At 33.4% G+C, this 25,290-nt stretch overlaps 3 protein-coding genes and 1 pseudogene across 3 annotated transcripts; 2 read left to right on the top strand and 2 right to left on the bottom strand.

Moving 5' to 3' along the window:
* The first annotated feature begins 5,752 nt into the window (after nt 1–5,752).
* LOC140963806 (serine/threonine-protein kinase PBL34-like) lies at nt 5,753–9,365 on the top strand. Its single transcript, XM_073423213.1, has 6 exons — nt 5,753–6,534; nt 6,961–7,295; nt 7,401–7,536; nt 7,706–7,842; nt 7,993–8,116; nt 8,340–9,365. The coding sequence occupies exons 1-6, from the start codon at nt 6,357–6,359 to the stop codon at nt 8,855–8,857; spliced, it is 1,428 nt and encodes a 475-aa protein (XP_073279314.1). The 5' UTR covers nt 5,753–6,356; the 3' UTR covers nt 8,858–9,365.
* A 1,005-nt stretch (nt 9,366–10,370) lies between these two features.
* On the top strand, nt 10,371–16,136 carry LOC140963807 (pectate lyase-like). Its single transcript, XM_073423215.1, has 4 exons — nt 10,371–10,725; nt 14,510–15,155; nt 15,422–15,664; nt 15,732–16,136. Exons 1-4 carry the CDS (start codon nt 10,523–10,525, stop codon nt 15,957–15,959), a joined length of 1,320 nt encoding a protein of 439 aa, XP_073279316.1. The 5' UTR covers nt 10,371–10,522; the 3' UTR covers nt 15,960–16,136.
* A 939-nt stretch (nt 16,137–17,075) lies between these two features.
* On the bottom strand, nt 17,076–20,565 carry LOC140964075 (transcription termination factor MTEF1, chloroplastic-like; annotated as a pseudogene).
* A 2,604-nt stretch (nt 20,566–23,169) lies between these two features.
* LOC140964693 (uncharacterized) lies at nt 23,170–23,643 on the bottom strand. The gene has a single exon (XM_073424564.1). The coding sequence runs from the start codon at nt 23,641–23,643 to the stop codon at nt 23,170–23,172; it is 474 nt and encodes a 157-aa protein (XP_073280665.1).
* Between the last annotated feature and the right edge of the window lie 1,647 nt (nt 23,644–25,290).

The raw sequence follows: 25,290 nt of genomic DNA, 5'->3' as shown, positions 1-25,290 counted from the left end.
AAGTTCCACTTTTAATTTTCATGGTCCAAGCCTCCCCTCAAGCCTTATTCGTCCTCCAATCGAGGTTACTCCACTTCACTGCGTTGGAGCGGACGCCTTACTCCACAAGAAAACCTATTCAACAAGGAAAGTAAGAATTTAATTAGAAATAAACTCTTTTAAATATTGATACCAAATCACAATAATATCTTATTATCAAGAATAAAATCCTAGCATATTTATCTCTTTAATTAGAAAGACAAGATCTCATTAAATATCATATTATCTAGAAAGTCAAAACATATTTAATTATTCAAAATCATATCATCTAATTATCTAGAAAGGCAAAATATTATATACAATCAAATCAACAAGGAAAGACAATTAGGGAAATAAATTAAATTAAGAAATTATTAGGAAAATATATTTCCCTTCAGTTAATATATCTGTTAAGATCTGGCATAACTCTTTTATAATTCACCTAACCAACCAGATCAAGCAGCTCAACATCAGCAGCTTGACGTACAAAAGCTTCTTAGGAAGTCATTTATTCCAGTACTACTCTCACTCATGCATGCTTAACACAATAAAACGACGTGACTTATAATGAAATTAATAAAATGTTACAAAAAGTTGCCATAATTTTCCACTAAATTATGCTTATGCCTAAAAAATTATCCAAATAAAAAAATGCCAATAAAATGTGTTGGGTTGAGAAACACAAGTAATCTTGATTTTGATGATAAAATTTTTTTTTACTATGTTTCCAATATATTTACTCAAGCGTGAATTTATTATCTCAAATTGGAAATTGAAACTCGAAATCAACAAAGTTGAAAATCTGACGAGCTGCAATGTTTTGATTATATTTCATAGCTCGGTGATGCAAATGACAAGCCTCCAAAACTAGTGAATACAAAACTCAATTTTACACAAGTTATATTTCACAATAGTTCAGTTGTTTATAGCGTTATCTAAGTGAAATATTAGTCGAAAAATTGAGCTGATAGAAACGGACACAACAATCAGTTTGAATTGAGTAGTTCAAATATTTTGACCATATATCTCATCTCCATTATTAAAATGGAACGATTCAATATGCATTACAGAACTAAGAAAATGATCTACAAACTATCTTCATAAGTCAAAGTATGAATCAGATCCGAAGAAGCTGATAAACCACAATGAAGTTAGTTCTCCACATAATGAAAAACTAGTTCAAGATTGCTAACAACTTGATATGTCAGGCATATCTTTCTCATACGAACTTGGAATTGAGTGATTCTTGATCCCGTGGTAAGTTAAAAGAAAGGGTTACAATTTCATGCTTACCACTTTTCCCAAATCGACGAACTAAGAGCTATAACAAAGCAAAGCCAACAACTCAATCTGTAATCGCCTGACAACAGTTCACTTGGAACATCTTTGATTAAGCCAATGACTCAAGCTCATAACAGACTAGATCGGACCGTCGGATCAACGTAATTTAATCAGCTCGATCTGATAACAGCTCGGTTTCAGAAAATGGACAGAAATATGAATTTGACTGTTGCAATGTCAGAATCCATACATAAATTTTCCAAAAATTGATATTCTTGTGTCTAATAGCTATATCATTCTTGGAGATCATAAATACAACGTATCGAAGATTAAATACAAGCTTTGGAATGTGATTCAAAACATGAACAACTTACATGAAGAGATTAGATAGAATAGGAGCAAACCCAAATGTGATGATACGTTTGATATANCTTTAAAGTTTAGATGAGTGAATATTCACAAAAAACATTAAAGATTGTGTTTGTTATCTTGGTATAAGAGATGTTAAACATTATGTGAATTGTGATGTTGGAGCCTATAATCGAGTGTGTTAGGAGTTTCAATTAAGTAATAGATAAGTCTTAAGTTGAAATGAGTTTGCACAATGAGTTATATAAATCGAAATCTTATAGAGAATCCTTCCTAGATGGAAGAAGAAACGACGTAGGAGTTTTTTTTATCTCCGAACATCTATAAACAAATTAAGAACCAAGCTTCAACAAATAAGAAGATAGGGTGTTAAATTCAATTTTAGTTAAAATATGTTTTTGATTAATTATTTAATTTCATTTGTTATGGATGTTGCTACTCTTGCATTTTGATATGATCGATTAAGGGATAATCGTTGAGCTACAATAGCTCGATTCTTGAAATATTGAACGTCGAAAAATTAAATTGAGTTTAATTTTAAAACCAATTGAAAGATAGCCAAAAAAATGATTAGTATGTAAATTGATACAGATTAATGGCTGATGTGGGAAAACTTATAAGCTTGCAGAAATATAAAGACAATGCTATTGGTGGTAATTTTTTTTCACAAAGTAGTAAAATAAAAGAAAATAATATACAGTAACCAATCAACTAAGTCACACAATATCAGTAAAATGAGAATTCAACCAAAAATGAATTAAGATAACATTGCAGGTACAATTACTGGCAATTTGTATGGCAAATCCACATCTCAAGCAATTTGTTTAATATACTTGTTGCTTCAGTGGATGTCGGAAACCATATACTCTAAAAAGGTTTCTAGTCGAATCATTTTTTTTTCCACGCTTTTTTCGCACTTAAAATATTTGATTGGAAAAGCCAACAGACTAAAAACAATCCAGACAAGATGAACTTCGCAAATTGTGAGGAAATCTATCTTTGAGTTGAGTTAACAAACTAACTCAGATTTTCTCGGATATGTTCATCGTTGAAACAATTTTGTGGGCTAACATATTTAATTAAATTACATGGACTCGCTATCTAATAAAAGACTCAATATGTTGATCTAATTAATTGCGAATTTACAAAATATTAAAATAATTGATATGATAAACTTTATGTGTAGAAAGTCAGTCCAATTTTAATAGCTAGACTTATTTAAATATTTTTTATACACTTTTATCGGAATCCAAATCATGTTTGATGCTTAATCATACTCAACGGATACTATTTTTTCCTTTTTTTAAAGTTTTTATGCAATGTATTATAACAACTATTTAATTATGTTTTATTTTGGCTGAGTGGTCAAAAGCGACATACTATATATATACCGAAGTTTTCTTCTTAGATTTGAACCTCATCTCTCTCACTTTTTTGTTGTAGACTTCAGATAAAAGACATTCGTCGGGATAAGAAGGCCAATCGAGTGAAACTCTTTCGTTTTATTTTATGATATCATTATAGAGTTGGTCTCTTGTGAGACGGTCTAACAAATCTTTATCTGTGAGACTGGTCAACCCTACCGATATTCACAATAAAAAGTAATACTCTTAACATAAAAAGTAATATTTTTTCATGAATGACCCAAATAAGAGATCCGTCTCACAAAATACAACACGTGAGACCGTCTCACACAAGTTTTTGCCATAATTATAATGTTTTGTTGCTTAGCATTGTACTCATTTTTCCAATAACATTTTCACAAAAAAAAAACTACATATCAAGTGAAACTTATAATTAGAGATAATAATAAAATTGAAAAATATTATTAGTTTATTAAATAAAATTAATATATAATGTTAATAAATTAATATTTATGATAGTATATAAATGAAAATTATAAATAAAAGATAGTAATAAAATAAAAAATATATGATGAATGTTTGTGGGTCATGACTACGTCACACCAAAGACGGGATGATTCATGCACATCAGCAATCGAAATGTAACCCTCTCTCACGCGCGGTGGGTAACGTCCAGCACACCGAATCCTGAAACGTCACCATTCAAGTGGGTCCCACCTGTCATTATCTCTCATGCCCGGACTGCCCTTGTCTTCCACTCCATGGAAACTGACCGCTCCATCCAACCCACTTTCAATTTTACCCTAATTTCATTTTTCTTACGTTTTTTTTTTATAAAAAAAATTAAATTATTAATTGTTTTTGCTAATTTAATTTATTTTTAATTAATTATATTTAATAATTTACTTTTTTTTAGGAGCATTACAAACTTTCTCCTCTAATTGACCCAAACATCAACATAATTCACATTTTCAATTAAATGAGATAAGAATAAATTAAATATGAAAAATATTAATTAAGACGCATGGGCCCGGCCGCTATGAATTAAAGTTGGTTCAACTATTTTTTTCAATATGAAATTATCGGACAATTTTACGTTTGTTTAATTGGTAGGTTATCAAGCTTCTTATAATCTTTTTTTAATCAATGAACAACGGTTTATGATGAATGTTTAATTATAGTTTAAGATTGTATACTACGACTAGGGGTGTTCAAACTTCAGATAAACTCGAAAAAACTGAAAATCTAAACTGAAAAAACCGAACACTGAATCGAACAGAAAACCGAATTTTATAAATCAGATATAAATGTTAAACCGAAATTTATTTGGTTCGATTTCGGATTATATATATCAAAACCGAACCGACCGAAAAAATCAAAATTTTATTAAATTAATAATTTTATTTTTATTATATATTTTTTGAGATGATATCAGTGAATGATGAATTAGTTTGAATAATATTCAGTGGATCGTTGCTTATGTAATTCGTTTAGATTTTATATTTAAATGTTTTACTAAGAAATCATGTAAAAAGATAACATATTATATTTTACAATATATTTATCTTATTAATTTAAATAATTGTATCAAAACCGAAATAACCGAACCATTTCGGTAGAAAACCGAACCGAAAAAAATAGTTCGGATATCAGATTATATATAAAACCGAAAACCGAACCGATCAATGAACACTCATAACTACGACGGAGAAAAACACAATCAGTATACGTTTTACTATCTACCTTTAAAAAGATTGTAACATCGACTTGTTATTGAAAACTCACTAAAATCCGTCAGTTGAATCTCGAACATCAAAACAAACACTCATCAAATTCAATGGCCCATTTTCTTGTCTGATATGTCGTTGATCACAATGTTTTTTTTTTTTTTTTTTTTTTTTTTTAACAATATGATGATTGAATTCATTAAATGAAGATTAAATTATCAGCAGTACTTCATTTTGTTATATAATAATAATAATAATAAAATATATTATTTTATTAAGATTGAAACACTTCTATTAACTAACTTTGATGTCATGGTCTGTTTTAATAATTATATATATTAATAAAATGATAAAATTTCAATACAAGTTATACGTAGTTTAGCGGATAGAGTCATTATTTTTTTTGAGTTTAGATAATAAGTTCAATTCTTACTGAGATCAATTTTTTATTCTTTTATTTTTCAATTTAAGTTTTAATTTATATATCAAAATTACAGTGTAGTCTCTCACTATTTCTTATAATTATATTTTGATCCTCATTTAAATATAAATCAAATGAATTATAAAAAATATTATACAAGCACACAACGCGTGCGTCAGTGCACTAGTAACAATAATGCATGAGTTGCTAGGAGCCAGAGCCCAAAACTCTAACTTCTTTTAGTAATTTGATAATCATGTATCTTAATTCCATTAGCTCAAATTTGTTATTCTTATTCTTTTTATTATTTTATATTTATATTGAAAGCATGTTAATCTAAATACAAAATCAGAAGGTTATTCTTGATATTTAACTCCATGCCTGTATTCTCCGGGCAGCTCACCTTTGCTTTATTTAGTCGTAGATTCTTCATAAAGAAAAAGGCTACAACTGATTACTATTCTTTAAATACTTTTAATTTTTTTTTCCTTCATATGTAACAAATGATACAATTATAGACCTAAAAATAATATTGGGTAATAATAATAATTATATATATATTTCTTAAGCATTGAAATGGTCAGTATATTTGGTCTGTGTTGGGGTTTCGGTCTCTTTTTGAGGAGGAAGTGATATTGGCAATAGCAATAGTTTTACTTTTTGAACCGATAGTGTTATTATCTGATTCCAGCTTTGCTTGTGGTACAGTGCGGAGGGCCAAAGTTCTCCGCTTTGAAGGTCAAGAATGTGATCTGCAGTGTTCGAGTTCATTTGGATCTTTTTTCGTGTAATTTTCACTCGTTTTTTTCCCAACTGGATCTGAACAGTTTCAGCGATTTGGTTTTGTTTTCTTCTTCTTTATTTTTTTGTGGGTTTTAACTAATCTTTCATGTTTCTAGAAAAAAAATGTTTGAGATTTGATTAAAAGTCGGTTCTTGAAGGCAAAGAAAGGGTGGCTTTTTTTTTATTATTATTTTTTTTTTGTGATTTGGGGTTTCTTGAAAGTGGAAGAGAGGTTCTTGATTGTTATGTCTAATTGATTTTCTGATATGGGTACGAGTTGTTTTAGGTGATTTTGTGGGGGGATTTGTTGGATGAAATTGAATTGGGATTGAGGGTCTGTTTTCAAAATATAGGGAGGAGGAGGGTGGGATTTCTTGAGTTTTTTGTTGGAAGATGGGACTTAGTGGCGATGGTTTAAAGGGGGATTCTTGGAATGCGAAGAAAGCAAAAAGGGCTGAGGAAAAAGATGATTCTGTGGAGACAGGTTGCTGTATTAGGTTAAGGTTTTTCGGCAGCTGTATTTCTTCAAGATCTAAAGTGGATAACTCTATTAGTGGCATCAGCACACATGGTAATCCATCTCTATTCATTGTGCTATTTGTTTGTTTGATTTTTTTTTTTTTGGCATGAACTTCAAGATTCTTTCTTTAGGTTATGTGGATTACTTTTTATGTGATTTATTTGTTGCAACTTGTGTTGATTGACATTATAGTATGGTATTGTGAGCTAAATTACTCATGAAAGTTGGAGACATAGAAGAGGCATATGATACAAACAATACATGGGCCTTTTCTTTACTTGTTATGTTATTCTTTCTGAAATGTTACAAAATACACTGAAAAAGACAACCGAACACTTATAATGTATTTTTGGTTATGATAGATGCTACATAGTTGTTCGGCCGAAAATGTCTAATTGTATAATCATGCTTCAAATCTATTCTGTCTATAAAATGTGCATTGTCTTTGTTCTTATCTTTTATTTTGCACGTGAACAGAAAGTAAATCTCCAAATGGTATGAGCATAGACCGACCAGCTGCCACGGAGATCCCATCCACCACTACGAGCAATGCTGAAAGCAATTCATCAAGCTTCAAACTGGAAGATGAACTTAAAGTTTCTTCGCGGCTGAGAAAATTTACATTTAATGACCTTAAGTTGGCAACAAGAAATTTTCGACCAGAATCACTTCTTGGAGAAGGAGGTTTTGGCTGTGTGTTTAAAGGGTGGATTGAAGAGAATGGCACGGCACCGGTTAAGCCTGGGACAGGGCTTACTGTTGCTGTCAAAACCCTGAATCATGATGGGCTTCAGGGTCACAAAGAATGGATGGTTTGATACATTTGCAATTGATTTTCCTGAATTAGCTTTCTTTCCTGTTTTAATCTTTTTACCTTGTGTGGATCGACAATTCTGAAGTGCTATTTCACATGGCAGGCTGAAGTAAATTATCTTGGGGACCTTGTTCATCCTAATTTAGTTAAATTGATCGGCTACTGTATTGAAGATGATCAGAGGCTTTTAGTTTACGAGTTTATGCCTAGAGGAAGCTTGGAGAACCACCTCTTCAGAAGTATGCATCTACCTTTATCCCAGTTCGTTTTGCGTTGAAATTTCCTGGTGTCAAAAAGTTTTGTTCTTTACATGGATGATATTTTGAATGAAATCCTCAAGATCTCTGATCAAAGTATGATTTGTGATATAGTGCACTGTTGAGATATTCTAATCACTGTAGTTTGTAGGGTCTCTCCCTCTTCCGTGGTCTATCAGGATGAAAATTGCTCTAGGTGCTGCAAAGGGTCTTGCATTTCTTCACGAAGAAGCAGAAAAACCGGTTATATACCGTGATTTTAAGACATCGAACATCCTGTTAGATGCTGTGAGTATCGAATGCTGAATAAACTTAGTTCTTCTAAAATGTACTGTGTTGCGATGTATCCTATTTCTTCTAAAATGTACTGTGGTGCGATATTTGTTCTAAACTACTGAACATAAGCGTTTTTATTTTATTATCTTAAACCTTCTGCAGGAGTATAATGCCAAACTTTCTGATTTTGGACTTGCTAAAGATGCTCCTGATGAAGGAAAAACTCATGTTTCTACGCGTGTGATGGGTACATACGGTTACGCGGCCCCAGAATATGTCATGACAGGTATCATGTTGTGTCTTTGATTTCAATTTTAGACCCATGCTCTAGAGTCTTCCAAAAACCAACTTACGGTGTGTGAGTACTGTCGACATGCATTTATATTTTCAATAACGATGATGGAAGAAAGTCTCATTAAAGCAATAAAGGCATAAACATATATGATGACTTTTTATTGAGGATTTCTTGGACTTCTCACTTATTTCCGGATGTTCTCTCTCTTTTTCAGGACATCTTACATCAAAAAGTGATGTGTATAGTTTTGGAGTAGTCCTCCTTGAAATGCTGACAGGCAGAAGATCGATGGACAAGAACCGGCCTAATGGGGAGCATAACCTTGTAGAATGGGCTAGGCCTCATCTTGGTGAAAGGAGACGTTTTTACCGTTTGATAGATCCACGACTTGAAGGTCATTTCTCAATTAAAGGTGCCCAAAAAGCTGCACACTTGGCTGCGCGTTGCCTTAGCCGAGATTCCAAAGTTAGGCCTCTAATGAGTGAAGTTGTTGAAGCTTTGAAGCCTTTGCCAAACCTCAAAGACATGGCTAGCTCGTCTTACTACTTCCAAACGATGCAAGCGGATCGAGTAGGGTGTAGCCCAAATGGTAAAAATGGTCTCAAAACCCAAGGTTCGGTTTCAAGAAACGGTCAGCATCATCCAAGAAGCCTTTCGATTACAAATGGTTCTCTTGCTTCACCATATCATCAGTTTCCCCATAATTCACCAAAACCGAATAGTAAGCCATAAGGTCAGATTGGCTGGTTAGCTTTGTGTTTTCTTCGCGCATTCTTGTTTCCGTGAGCATCCAATTTGAAAGGAATGTTAGCATTTAACTGACGTGTCGTGTTGGAGGGGAAGAAAGACTTCAACTTGGGAAGAACGATTGTGAATGATGCCGAGTAAAGGTTTGCATCCATCCCCGTCTCTCTCTCCCGGTCTTGGTAGATTTCCCCCCTTTTCTTGTATGATACATCACACAGTTTGACAGCTCAGATGTGCCTTTCGATGTCAATGCAATCTTCATGATAGCATAGGCGTGTATCCATTATTTGAAGTGAATTTTTTTATATATTCTCGCTCCATTTTGTGTATATTTTGTCGGTCTCATTGATTGAGAAGCAGTCTCAACTCTACTCCCATGGCTGTATTAATGATTTGGTATCTTGGTCTATGTTATTATCAAGAAAATTCTCATCATATAACACATGTTGTTGGATTTATGTATTCCACGTGTAATTTATTCAAGATTTGCGTAGTTTTTTATGCCTACAAAGATGTGAACATGATTCTTGAAAAGAAACAAGTCTGACTTGCTGAACACGGGCACACACTATTTTCCATATACTCGTGAATGTTACGTCTATGCAACAAATAGCGTCGGACCACTCATCGTTCACCAAGCGCGTCCGAGCTGTGTGGCTACCTTGCTGTGCACAGCCACATGAAGCCCACTTGAGTCATGTCTGCTGCACTAGCCCAGCTGAGCACCACATCGCCGACGGACTCGTTCCCATAGATAATTGAGAGGGTATTCAGGATAGGACATCGTTAAGCTGAGATTACATCAATGAACTTCAGTTAATTTCTTTGGTAAAAATTCGATCAATGAGAAAAATTACTCAAATATTATCGATCATATCCTGTGCTATAAAAATTTGATCGATTAAGGAATCGATGATAAATATAATCATTATGCAATGCCATATCCTAATTTTTTTATTTATTTATATATATTATGGTATTCTATATTTGAATTGTGACGTTTTTCCGTATTCCGGACATAATCCACGCTTTAGGCTTACTTTTCAAGTATTTTTATTTGGGAAAATTATAATTTTCTTACTCTATGTTTGCCGTTTGTAATTTAAATAATCCATGTTATCGAAATTGAATTTTTGTTCAGTATCTTTCAATTTTTAACAATTTTAATTCTTTTTCAACAAATATGTCAATATAAAGTTGGAGTTAAATCATTATCATATAGCATAAAATAACAAAATAGAATATAAATTACCAAAATCGTAAATAACAAATATATAAGATTAAAATTACAATTTTCCACTCGTATTTTGTCATAAAACCAACAAATATATTGAGAAGTTAGTTCCACAAAACTTTTGACCTCTACTTAACAACTGATTTCCCAGTGTTTCTCGCCTTGTGTTGTTCATCACCACCTTTATGGCATATAACCTCGCATCATCCTTGTCTTTCCTAGTTTTTGCATAATCCCACGTTTCCCATTTTTTTTTAAAATAAAAACCAACTGTCTCAATAAAAATTGCTCCTTTCAATTCCTCCAAAAAAGCGAATCACTGGTACAAAATTTCCAGTGATTCGACGTGAAAATTTAACGAAAGAAAAATTAATCTAATATCTTGATAGAACGAGCTTACATACATATGATAATTGATGGCTATTAGTAATAGTAAAATATTGTTAGCTGTTGTTTGCATCGTCTCCGTCGCGGCTACGCTGCCACGGTCGACGGGTAAAATCGCAAATTTTGATGAGTATTTGCAGAAAAGGTCTGAGGAATCTCTTGAGGATTCTTTGAAGGCGTTTTATCCTAAGCCGGAGGAAGTCACCGAGGAATTTAACGAACTAGTGGGCAGGTACAAGTCCATTTGTTTCCCTCCATGATGTTTAATTTCCTGTTTTCCTTCCATTTATCTCTCGGAAAAACTTTACATTTTGCACGATAAGTTATGAAAATACCCTTGAATCAGGATGTAGCGAGAAATATTTTCTCGAGTAGGCAGATTGTTTTTAAATATCAATATCAATTTCACATTATAAAAATAAAAGAAACACATGGATTCTTATAAATAATAATTTGAACTTCACATAATATAAATAATAAAAGAAACTAAAGAAACAAACCGAATTCTTACTTAAGCCGTGTTTTGCGATTTTTCTATACATCAAACTTATTTATGATAAAATTTTGTATTAATACCCATATCAATATCCTTCTCTATATAAACAACCAAGATATTGCTAAAAGACCATTTTCTATTTTATTACGATGTGATGTCTTAAAAGAGTCATATTTGAAAATGTTCAGTTCTATAGTTGCGACCAACCATATCAACCTATCAATCAAAAGATAGATAACTGACTTCGTCGTTCTGGCCAATGTTTGGCACAAATGATGCAAATACTAAAGATTCTGAAACTGCGCATGACGCGGTACATCAAACTCATAATGATCCCACTATCTCTCCAAATCTTCTCTTTTTTCTTGACCGAAATCATGGTAGTAAAACTTATCAACAAGAGAACAAATGTCAGACAATGAAAATGATCTAAATACATCAACGAGAATCAAAAAATTACCGAGAGTAAGAAGTTTCATTGTGCTATTTGGAAATCTCTCATTGAATTCCATCAACTAAAAATATGTTACTGTGTTGAATATTTCAAAATGATAATGATCATAGACGATTATATTATTTTTCGGATGACAATAACGTTTTGTACCTCGCGTGTAGCAATCATCAAAGTCTGACACCTCAATATCATTGCTTTCACAAAACTTCAACACACTCCAAATAAATCCTTCTCATCTATCATATCGAATATGCTGAAGATTTAATCTAGTAGTAGAAATTAAATTCATGGCATTGCATTCAGAATATCTATTTCATTCTTCTTTAATGTCTTACACAACTTATACGATATTCCCAAAATTTCATGCATAAAAAACGATACAAATATAAAGTCAAATGATTTTACATCTAAGTACAAATCTTTAGCATCTCCTCGAATGTTACTATTGAGACATTTGTCAACAAGGTCTTGAAGAAGTATACTCACTGAACCAAACAAACCAATGGATCTCCTCATAGAGTTGAAATGTGAACTCCAACGAGTAGCTCCAGCTCGTATCAAAGAACAATTTGGATTAGCTCTATTACTAATGTCAATTTCTCCTGATTTATCAAATCATTAATTTCAGCATTTTAGATAGATTTCAATTGAAAATGATGCTTAGCATATGATTCAACAAAATTAATAGCTGAAGTTAATGTTGAAAAGAAACACCATACATCATGCACCTCTTTAGAAATTGCAACTAAAACAAGTTGTAGTCTGTGAGCAAAACAATTAATATAATAAGTATGTGGAGAATATTTAAGAAATAACAACTAGAGTTCATTCTATTCCTCACACATGTTACTTGCGGCACCATATCATTGCCCCCTTCGATTTTCAGTCAAAATATTGTATTGGTTGAAAACATTGCATGTATCGTTTTTCAAAGTTCATGCACTTGATCTTTCGGAATGAACAAATTCAAAAATCGTTCTATAATGAATCCATCAGTATCAACATATCTTAAAATGATAGCCATTTGTTCTTTATTTGACTCATCAATTACTTCATCAACAGGGATACAAAACTTGGTTTCTCAAAAATTTCACGAATTTTATTTCTCACAATATAAACAATAATTTTCAAAATCTCTCTTTGAATTTTTGTTGATGTAGTGCTTTGTATTTTTAGTTGCTTTTTCTATAATACTACTAATTTCTGGATTCATTTTTCACAACGAAGTGATCAACATGGTTTTTAAAATCAACAGATTAATCATGGCACCTAAAAGCACAACCTTGCATTGCAAGAAACTTCACAATTTCTATAGGCACCTTTAAGAGCAACATAGTTCTCTCAATGTGTTCATAAGATTGTTTTCCTAATGTTCTATCAATATGTTAATCAAGATTTTTCAAGTCGCCCCAATTTCTCATAGCAAAGCTATGCCTTGAATTCCTTCCTCGTTCATATCTCTTAAATGAAATTTTTTATAATCAACTCTTTTCCAATTTTAAATCCCTTGACAGTGAATTTGTCAAATTATGATGAATTAATTTCAAAGGAAACAAAATGTACTTTGCTTCTCAATAGAAAATTCAAGCAATTGATATTTCTGAAACCAAGAAGATTGAAATCTCTACGCTTTTTACCTTCACATTCAATATAATCATATATAGGCTCGATCGTTTTTTTTTTTATTGTCAATATATGCTCTTTTTGCCTCATCTTGTAGTTCAATGGGATATTGCAATATTGGAATGCGAATTTCAGGATCAGAAACATAAAGAAAATTGTTACATGGAAGCAGTTAAAAATCTCATTTTCAAGTCTTGGTCTTTTAGTTAAGTCTTGTTCTGAAATACAAGGAGTTGCGTTATTTGGCCAATTTAATTTACTCGTTGATGCTCATTCATCATTAATCTTCTTTTTGAATAAATCACATATTTTTTAATTCTTCATTGTAATATTTCATTTGTAATCAAAATCAATTTTATAAGTTATAATTCAATTCACATCGCAAATTCTTTACTTTTTTAACCATGAAAGTTCAATCTTAAAAATTTAAGCACAATTCAATATATATAAAAGAACAAGTTAAATCATATAGATCTTAAATAGGAAGATGATTATGTCTCTTGTGAGACGGTCTCACGAATCTTTATCTGTGAGACGGGTCAATCCTACCGATATTCACAATAAAAAGTAATACTCTTAGCATAAAAAATAATAATTTTTCATTGATGACCCAAATAAGAGATCCGTCTCACAAAATACGACCCGTGAGACCGTCTCACACAAGTTTTTGACTATGAAGATAAAAAAAAACTTCACAAATTTGTCTGTTTGAACAAATATAAACTAGATACTAATTTAAATGTTTACATTTTCAATCCTCAATATTAGAAATTTTAAAATCTTCAATGTTCACTTTTAACCCTAGAAAGTAAAAATATCAATACACTCACATAATATTTAAAAATCATAATCTATATCATTGATTATACGCTTATATATAAATAAATTTTAAATACAAATCTAGAAGAATTTTGTTTCTTCAATTTTCCGAAGTTGTTCTTTTGTGATCTCGTGCGCTACTTCTTCTTTGTCTGAAAATTTAGTCGGATTCTTTATTTTTTGTCACATAATGGTTCGACAATCTACACATGTAATAACCCTTTTGTAATTTATCATGCAAAATGTAAGGCTAGCATTATAATTATCTACGGGCCGAAGATCCGTACTATGAAATTGAGTAATCCAAGTTGCTATAACATTCCGCTTAACCCTTAATAACTAATAAAACACTATTTAGGAATGAGATATTACAATATCCATAATTCGACTTGATAGACGACTTGTCAAGAAATATAAAATTTTTAATTTCTAAATATAAAATAGAAAAATATAAATTTTTGTTCTTCCGGTCTTTCTCTCTCGATATGTGCCATGCATGGATAATAAATTTTAAAATTTTAAAAATATTTTCATTTCTAAAATATCCTAAATAAAATATCATATTTGATGTTTCTTTGCGCTAATCAAATTTCTACTGTATCATGCATGCCATGATACATGAAGGGAGCTGGTAAGTGAGAATGTCACAAGGAGACACCTTCTACAAAATGGTTGCAAGTCCACGAACCCCATCGACAACTGCTGGCGCTGCGACCGTAACTGGGCCAAGAATCGAAAGCGGCTAGCAAGGTGTGCACTCGGCTTCGGTGGCCGTGCCACCGGCGGGGAAATGGGGAAGATCTACATCGTCACCGACCCTTCCGATGATGACATGGACCACCCGAAACCCGGCACCCTCCGCCACGCCATCATCCAACCTCGGCCACTATGGATCACATTCTCCCACCACATGATCATTAAGCTTAGGCAAGAGCTCATTTTCACCAGCCACAAGACCATCGATGGCCGGGGTGCTGAAGTTCACATTGCCTACGGCGCAGGATTCACCCTCCAATTTGTGAAAAATGTTATTATACACAATATTTGGATGCACAACATTGTTCCGGCCTCCGGTGGGATGATCAGGGACGCAGTCGACCACATCGGCCTACGTACGAGGAGCGATGGGGATGCGATCTCGATCTTTAGTTCGAGCAATATATGGATCGACCACGTGTCCTTGGCTAAAGGCACAGATGGTCTCATTGATGTGATTGAGGGATCCACGGCTGTTACAATATCTAACTGCAAATTCAACCATCACAATGATGTAAGCTGAGCCTTTCATATATTTCTTCATTCAAATTAACTACATGCTAACATAGTAGTAAATTGATTTTGTTTTTGCACATTTACTTCGACTTTTTTCCGAGTGCTGAGAGCAAAGATATATAGCATATGAGCTTTTTTGGGGGAAATATTTTTTTTTTTTAAAGTTACAATTAAAATTTTAAATTTTTGGATCGAGGGAACGATGTCCTCTCGTCGCTTCCTCAGTGAGGTGGTCCTTGATAACTATAAACACCATGCATGCAGGTGATACTGTTGGGTGCACATGACAGCGACTCTAAAGATGCAATAATGCAAGTGACTGTTGCATTCAACAAATTCGGAATTGGTTGCATACAGAGAATGCCAAGGTGCCGATGGGGCTTCTTCCATGTCGTCAACAACGATTATGCCCAATGGGAGCTCTACGCAATTGGCGGCAGCGCCCATCCCACCATTATCAGCCAAGGCAACCGATTCAAGGCATCTAAAAACCTTTACACCAAAGAGGTACACTCATTTTCATTGAAGAACTCAAATCCGGTTTGTGTCAACTAAATGAATCTGTTCTGAGCAGGTGACGAAGAGGGACTACGCCACGAAGGGCGAGTGGATGAAATGGCAATGGAGATCAGAAGGTGACAAGTTCTTGAATGGAGCATTCTTTACCGAATCAGGTCCACCAATCAAACAAATAAAAAGGTCACGGAAGAGTAACTTGATCAATTTCAAGCCTGGTTCATACGCTGGCAGGCTCACGCGGTTCTCCGGCGCGCTCAAGTGCCGTGTAGGAAAACCATGCTAGTTTGACTTATTTCTTATTTTTATTTGATTTCTTATTAATTCAGTGGAGAATTCATGACAGTAGCCTCTTTTGCTCGAGTGGTGGTGTTATTGTTATGTGGTAATTTAGCCCTTTTAACAATTTTATTTGAAATAAATTTGTTTTGTTTTTGATCAAATGTCATCGGCCCTTATCTTCTGAATGCATTAGCAGTCTTGGTAAGAGATTTTGAATGTAAAACTCATATATTCCAACCTAGTAGTCACAATGATAAGCCCAAAAACCATTAATAGAATTCAAAATTCAGAAATGGATCTTATCTTTCAGCCAGATGTTGCAAATATAAATAGGAATTTGATTTTAGTGATGTCGAAATGTAAAAGATGCATCGCGTGCAAGTGATAGTACTTAAATTCGGCTCACACCAATCTCCAATAAAAGCCTTATGAATCTGTATCTGATATACTACAATGTTGTAGGATTAGTACCATTTTTACTAGGCAACTACCTTGTAATCACAATAAAAAAGAGAACTTTTCTGAATAGATACATTGAAAGCGTTTCCATCAAGTTTTCATGGAATAAGCATTCTGATTTCAGGACGTTCTGCATGTGATCCTTAATAGATAGTTTTCGACAGTCCCTTGACCACGATATCCGCAACTTCTGTTTCCTTCCGTCGAAATGACTTATCATGCCTCTATTGAGCAAGATCAAGTTATGTGTTTCTATTTTTAGTGGCTTCTTTTAAGTCCCCAGCTTGTTCAATCTTTTAAATTAGAGTGTGCATTTCTACCTTCTGAATGTCAATCTGCCCCATTGCCTCCATAAGGTGAATCTTCACTTCACTCAGTTGCTAGCACTTACCAATGCTTGTTGCTGATCTACATGTTCTTTTAGCCTTCTCGCCTCTTGCGAGGCTAGCTCAAAAATATTATACAAAATAATGGGCAGAAAAATTTGGGTTGAAATAATAAAGAAAACATGATGCTTTTCCCTGTTATGCAGAGCTCTCTTCCACCAGGTGAAGTTCAAAGATTTAATATCATAAGATGAAGGTTAAAATATGCAATGATCATGTTACTTTCCACAATATCGGAGAACATCTGATTTCATTCTACCACAAAAGCCTGTATGTAGGAAAAAACACACATGTTGTCGATTACGTGATAACTACAAGATATTTGGTTTGCGAAACCTAATAGACATATAATTACATGATAAGAATTAAGCCCTTTAGATTAAATAATAAAAGACTAATCATAAAGGAAAATGTACTTATTTTCCATTGATTCACAGGTATGCACAGAAAAAGATGAAGTAATATTACACTTATCCACTCCCTTGAGTTACGATCAATTCACTGAACTCCTCGTCAGTAGCCTTCAACATAGATGGCAATGGAACCTCCAATCCTCTCTGTACAATCTCCGCGTGCCGAGGCTTTATCCTATTCTCCAAACTAAACCCAAAATATTGTGGAAATCTCCTCAGTTCCTCCAGACTCCCCTTCATTTCCTTTGCAAAGTAAATCGAATTTCAGCTTGAAGTTGCCCTCCATGCTAACGTGAATAGGCTCGGACATCTCAAGACCATGTCTACCGCATCGGATTTAGAAAACCCCAATCCAGCTTCGGAATCAGAGTTCTTTTGACACAGGAGACCAGCAAAACGGGGTCCTAATATGCCATCGCATGTAAATCCTTGAATCCAAGCCTGTGAAGGTAGAACAGAGCTGGCTTCAGCTGATCCTTGACGCTGGAAATCAAGAGTCGTGGGAATTTGTTGATCACTTTTCGAGTATTCTGATAAGGGACTTTTAGATCAACAGATAAGAAGTTAAACACTGGGTTGAGTGCAGATTTTATGTCTGAAGTCAGAATCTTGGGGCACATGCCGAAGATTCTACCAAGATCTTTGAGATGGATGCCTTTGGATTGGAAGAATGTGACTATGTCGTGGATTGAATGTAGTGAAGCTGAGTAGAGAGACGGGTTCCGGGCCAGGGCACGCCCCGAGTCGACTCCCAAGATTTCCAGGCAGAGGATGTTTTCTTTGAATTGGAGGGAATGTTTGCATGTGTTGGATGGTAGAGTGGGTGGTCATGCAGGAGTGTTTTGGGTTTGACAGTCAAAAGGTTGCTCTGTTGGTCTGAACACGATGCCGGTTTGGGGGAAGAGAAGCACAGAGACGAGCTCAATGCCGCGGCCGCCGGCATCTTCAAACAAAACTGTAACTAAGTGACCAATCAAGCTGATCAACGGCTACGACAATAACTTCAAGAAAACAATGAAAACTATTGAAATACAAACACAATATAATACTGGTATTACAACAAAAACAACCACCAGAGCGAAAATGCTTCAATACCACGCTGCACAAAGCAAAATGAAGCTGTAAACAAGCTGATTCTATTGTCTAGCTGGTGAAGATAGTTGAGAGTACAATAAACCAAAATCAGCTAAATTAGGATAACTGAACGAAAAAGGGACTTGTTAGCCAGCACAAAGCACCGATCTCTAGATACTTGGGAAATCAAGCTAAGCCCGAATCGCCCACTACCATTTGTCTCAAGAAAATACGAGTATACAAAGACACAAAATCAACATTCCAAGATTTTAACTTCGACCTTCGTTAATTATCCACAACAAGATCGCAACATTCTGCGATATCAAGCTGCTACACTTAGCATTTGCGACTGTATTTACCTGTTGAGAATGGAGAGAAAATGGGTGCGCACCAGATGCTATTGACGCTCACCATTATTGAGCAACGAAGAGTTTACCCCTCGATGCATGTCGGGTCAGCCCCCAACTCACAAAAAACACAACTGATTTGTTCCTTGGATTGAAGGCCTGCGAAGAATTATTAGTTAACGGTAGTGTCGATGAAGTACATATCAACATACTCTATTGCTTCGTTATCCTCGTGCAATTCTCTTATTGGTCACCACTCGATTTCAGACAAGATAATGTGTATATTTCTATTACGGAGTTGCCCCTACTGTTATAGCATTAGCTTTAATAAATATTTGTTCACGTCTCTTGTTATTGCTGGAACATAGTTTTCTCACATTACATGTGCAGTTTAAATTTTTTTTGTTTTTCGTTCAAAACATTATTTGAGCGTTATATGATTTAAAACATTCATAATGTATATAAATCTTTTATCTTTACGTATTTAACGCTGAAGAACAAACCAGTACGAGATTAATGGAGTTGGCCTTTTTTTTGTAAATCATTACGGATGGATCTTCTTCTTTTTTCGATCGTCAAATAAGGTTTATGATCAGAAACTGCATTCTTGGTATAGACCGCATTAGAGATCTAAACAAAATTTGCGTCGAGATTGGATCGCCGAAATTTCAAAAATTCGGTGGTGATGCAATGGCGTAAGTGGCCGAAATTTTTCTCTAAAATTTTGTGAGGTGACCGAAAACAAAACTTTTGTGCAAAAATTATCTTGTTTCATATAACCTTTAATGAAATATTATAAGTTTCAAATCACAAATCCTACTTGGATCAAAACATGATTATTTCATTATTTAAAATCTCTAATGTATGCATTTTCTATTTTGAAAATATATCATAATTAAATCATTATATATTTTTCATTGTAGTCCCCCCTTAAATGATTTTGGATGGAGAAAGTTTTCTTTCTTTGACAAATTAGTTTTGAGTAGGTTTCTTATGATAAAGGATATATTATGTTCATACTTATTTAACAAATAAAAAGAAAGTAAGCATGGTGAACACGAGGAATTCGGCTTCCATTTTTTTGGGTTATACTCTGTAAAAAAGAACTATGAGCGACAACGTTTCTTAATAGGGATATTGGATCCCATCCCACTCGATTTCAAATTATCTTGGGCCCAATTCGATTTTGGGATTTGGGGGTTAATTAAGAAAGAATCTTTTTAAAAGTTAATGTCTCTTTTAAAAATTGTGTTTTAAAAAAACGAATATCCAAGACACAATTTTGTGAACTCGACCTAAATCGTAAATCTGCTCAACAAAAGAAAGGGGGGATGGTTTTCCCAATTTCAACTACTGCACATTTCAAGTTCAACTATCTAAAATTCACGAAGTTTTTCACCGCATAATCAAGCAATCTTGGCACATGCTGTTGAATCAATTTCATCAAGAAGTCACTTTCACGGAAATAGGCCAAATCTGTTTAGATTTTTTTTAAAAAAAAGGAACATTAATTACCTTGCAAACGGACATGAAATCATGATCAGATTCCCGATCTCCGATCCCAACATCTGGTGTCTCCTCCCCGAACTCTTTCAGTACCCCCAATTTCTTCCATTTGCCCACCAGTACGCCCGGCTTCTTCACGAACCCCGTGGCCCTCCTCGTTTTCGGATCCACCTCAATTCCCGTCCCGATCACCTTATCTCCCCCCAAGAAATCCTTCACGAACGGCTCCACCATTATCGTCGGATTCGCCGTTATAATCACCTTCCTCTTACACTTGTCAAAGACCTCGTAACTCTCAGCTCTCACGTCAGCGGCATAAAACTTGGGCAGCACCGCGCGCGACACTAGCTCAATGTCACGCACTTTGAGTCCTGAGAAGGAAATATAGATCATCATTTTTATAGCCAGGGCTTCGGAGATGAAGAGGTAGGGTTATTATTTCATTAGTAAACATTAAATTTGTTACATAAATAATTGTGAACTCATTATAACTCTGATCGACAATCAGACAACACCGATGTGCCGAATGTACAAATCTCGTTCATATGATAAAAAAAAAATAAAATTTTTGAAGAATAAAAGTTTTCACTGCCTCATTTTTTGCAGCTGCCAATTCTATGAACTCCTTAGGTAAAATGAGCAATTCCACTTTCTTAACTTAATTAGTTGTTAAGCTTACTTCCACATCTTATATTATATTGAATGAACTTATAAACTCTTTTATAAGTAATTGTATGAACTCCTTCGGTAAAATGAGCAATTCCACTTTCTTAATTTAATTAGCTGTTAAGCTTACTTCCACATCTTACATTATATTGAATGAACTTATAAACTCTTTTATAAGTAACTGTTTGATTTCCATCAAACTACATTAAACAAATTCAATTCTTTGAGCTTTGACTATCTCAACAGGAACATAAAATCCAATACTTGTGTGCCCCTCAATTTTTTAGGGATACAGCTAGCCGTAGGGGTGTTCAAACTTTGGATAAAACCGAAAAAATCAAAAATCAAAACCGAAAAAATCGAACACTAAATCGAACCAAAAACCGAATTTCATAATTCGGATATAAATGTTATATGTCAAAATCGAACCGACTGAAAAAATCGAAATTTCATTAAATTAATAATTTTATTTTTATTATATATTTTTTGAGATGATATTAGTTAATGATGAATTATTTTGAAAAATACTTAATTGATTGTTATTTATGTAATTCATTTAGACTTTATAGTTAAATATTTTACTAAGAAATCATATAAAAAGATAATATATTATATTTTACAATATATTTATCTCATTAATTTAAATAATTGTATCAAAAATCGAAATAACCGACCAAAATAACTGAACCATTTCGAAAACTGAACCGAACCGGTGAAAATGGTTCGGATATCGGATTATGTATTTGTAAAACCGAAAACCGAAATTAAAACCGAACCCCGAACTGAACCGACCGATGAACACCCCTAGCTAGCCGTGAGATCAACACTTCATGTGATTCATAATAACATTTATTCTCATTCGATCTTACCCTGATTAGTCTCATTCTTTTTATCAACCTCTTGATCAAGAATGTCAGAACTCAAGGCTGACTGCATCCATCGAATCATGGTAAGAGCGCCTAGTAACACCTCTCCATGATCCTCTAGGTATCACTAATAGTACCTACAAAAATCTTAAGTTATGGTTAGGGTATAGTCCCTTCAACTCATATACCTAGATCAAATTTGCAATCATTGATATATCGAGAGTTTTAATGAATTCAATGACGATGTGATATATCTTTGAGTAATAACAGTGACATGACATGTGCAACTGAGGAAACACGTTTTCAAAATGCACATATCTTACTCTGACAAGATATTCTTCTTACCATTAACTTATCAAATCACATAAGATATCTTATCCATATGCAAATAATGAATCTACGACTACAATAAATAAATGAAAGGTATTTTAGAATTTTTAAAATACCAAAGGCTACATTATATAATATTATTTTTAAAATATATATTTAAGATGAGCTAGAATAAGAATTTTTTTTTATTTATTGGAATGAATTAATTAACAATTTAATTTTAACCATAAAAATATCATATATGGGCTAGCCCCTTTAAAAAGATTGGCTAATTTGTGTACGGGCAATAAAATATTAAATTATCAATAATATTATTTCGTATCGTGATGGGAATTCCATCGAGTTAAGGTTATTTGTCAAATCTTTTTCCTGACATTGATCGGGATCGGAAAAATCCCCGAAACTAAGGTCGGAAAAATGCAGGTCATGATATTTTCTGGGCAAAATTGAGACGAGATCCAGGATGAGTTGAGATTTTAGAAGATTTTGCCTGCCCTAATCCTTACGAGTCTACGTGAAGCTCTCATGGATATGTGGATTGCAACTTAGCATGGTAGATTTTGAGATGGATGCTAGCACATATTGGTTATCTTGTAGCTCGTGATTAACTGATGAAAAAAAGTTTCCTGATGTAGTAATTAAAAAAAAAAATCAAATAGATATTGAATGAAAATTCGAAAGTTATTATTTTTTTTTTTGCTTTTGATTTGTTAGTTATGCCGGCTGACAAGGAAAATGAGTTGTATGTGTAACGTAATCAATGAATTTTGTATATTACATATTTATAATATAATTTTATTTTAATTTTTTTGCATGATATTCTTTTCATTGAAATATTGTTTGTAGATTCTACAAGATCAAAACGACTTTTTATTAATGAAATTCCTTGTCGACTATCATTTCTTGGGTTAGTGTTTGGCTTTTGAAATAGTGAAAATGACTGATCAATGACCTACAGTTCGTTTCGGTTCCTAAAATTTTCTAACCTTAGATTAAATTTAAAATTTAAGGGATTCTAATATACATAGCTAACTTTATTTTATACCATTAAACCTATTAATTTATTCATATATATTAAATTAANTAAATCACACATATCCATTAATTCATCTCCAAAGTGTCAGTCAATACAATATTCATAAAGGTTGATGAAAACATACAATTAAATCATTCCCCAATAGCATCATTCTTAATAGCTTCCGTTGCTAGATGATGAGCTGCTTTGTTCGACGCTCTTTTTGCATGTCGAAGTGATATAAAATCCGAAGATTCCAAGCAAGATCTGATTTTCATAATGATCCACCCATCTGGGCCACGATCTTCGCCAGGTTTGGTTACTGTCTGAACCGCCTGGATTGAATTTGAAAAAATGCAAACATTCCTGAAACTGTAACGTGGACAAAAGTCAATTCCTTCTCGAATAGACATAAATTCCGCCCCCTTCACTGAACTCGAAAGTCTAACAAGGCAAGCCTTTGCTCCCACTACTCCCCCAACCGAATTCCGTAAAACCACCCCAACACTGAATTTATTCATGATTTCACAACAACCAGCATCAACATCCAATCGCAACTGATTTGGTAACGGTGGATGCCACACATGGTCTTGAGCCAAAGATCCATCTAACTGTGAATACCTCATGTGTATAGAAAGTTAATCAATCATTCTAAAGAAATAAACAAATAACAAATATATTATAAGAGAATAAAAAGAAATAAATATATAAAACATACACCTAGGAAATTATCTATTTGTGGCAGATAACCCATGAAAAAATAGCAATTGGATGATCAAATCAAATTAACATTAACCAGGTGTCAAAAATTATAACATCACTTGTCAACATTTTGTAAATTTTTTCCACACAAATATGCATACTTGAACACTTCAAACCACGAGAAACAATGATAGTTTCGTGCATTTAGTACTAGAAAAGTAATGATGGTGGAGTGAATATTGAGTGATTGAGAATGAGTTAGGAAATAAATTCACCTAAAAATCCAAATTTCTCTAAAAATTCTGAAAAAAATACATACCACTCCTCTCCTACCCAGAAGTCCATATGTACTGGAGGTGTATCAATATCATCAACAAAAATCAAAAAGAAAAACTATCATCTACAAGTTGAATGTTCATGATTTTTTATTTTACTGTTTTACATATTGTTTTTGATCTTCCAAATATAATAAAAGTTGTTCAATATGTTACCTAGTTTATAAATATCACTCAAAAAGTCGCGGGAAGTCGTAATTTCTGACAACTTAATACTGTTGAAAACCATGTCGGAAAAATACAATATAGGCAAGATCAGCTAGAAATTTTGAAAAAAGTTCAACACAAAAGTTGTAGAATGCAACAAGAGTAATCTGTCGGAAAATTTTCGGCCTCGCATGGTAGCTGGAGCACGGCGACAATCCGGCAAGGTGGCGCATGTACATTACGTGCTGTGTCATTTTTAAAATCTATGGCCGAAGGTTTCTGTACTGATTTTGGGCTTTGAATCCAAATTTCAGAGTTTTTCAGTTAGTATACAATTTATTATGAATTATTTTTGAAAACCAAAGTTCTATCACTTGTTTTTTTGGATAGGTTTAGGAAATATTTTGATGCTTACATTGTACTATAATGCACCTTGTTTTTGGACATAAATATAAAATAAAAGTTGTTCACCATGATATCTAGTACACCAAAGTTCCAAAACAGAAACATTCAAGAAAACCACATTTTTCCGGCCACCAAAACCTTTTGATGGCTTCAAATTATTATGTTTTTCCTTGTAACTAAGTAAGATACACTTATTGTAAACTTTTCAAATTTTTTGGAGATGATTTCAAATTATTATGATTTTTCTTGAAAAATATTATATAATATCAAACTCAATTTTGACTAAAAGTTTGAACATTAAGGTACTCGAATATCTAATAGCCTTATAATACTCATAATATCACAAAAATTATCATTCTAAGGATTATTGAAGCAATCGAAATAAAAAAGCAAGCTATTAAGTAAGTCGTTGATGTGATATTTTATTTCCGAATTTATTTCTATATAACTTTTGGCATTTGGCCTGACATTTATGATAAAATATTCTTTCTCTTTATTAGATATTGTATTTTATTGAACTTCACACTTGTCATATTGTAATACATGTTTGATACTGTAAGGATACTATTAAAATTCTAAACATTAATGAATTACCGTAAATAAATAGATGAATGACTGTTTATTGAAGCCCATCTATGAAGACCCAAAGAATTAACACACAAAATCATGAATTAAAAACACATT

The sequence above is a fragment of the Primulina huaijiensis genome, chromosome 18 (assembly GCF_012295235.1).
Source record: "Primulina huaijiensis isolate GDHJ02 chromosome 18, ASM1229523v2, whole genome shotgun sequence".
Lineage (NCBI taxonomy): Eukaryota > Viridiplantae > Streptophyta > Magnoliopsida > Lamiales > Gesneriaceae > Primulina > Primulina huaijiensis.
The sequence above is the reverse complement of the archived record's forward strand: the minus strand, read 5'-3'. Positions and strand labels throughout refer to the sequence as shown.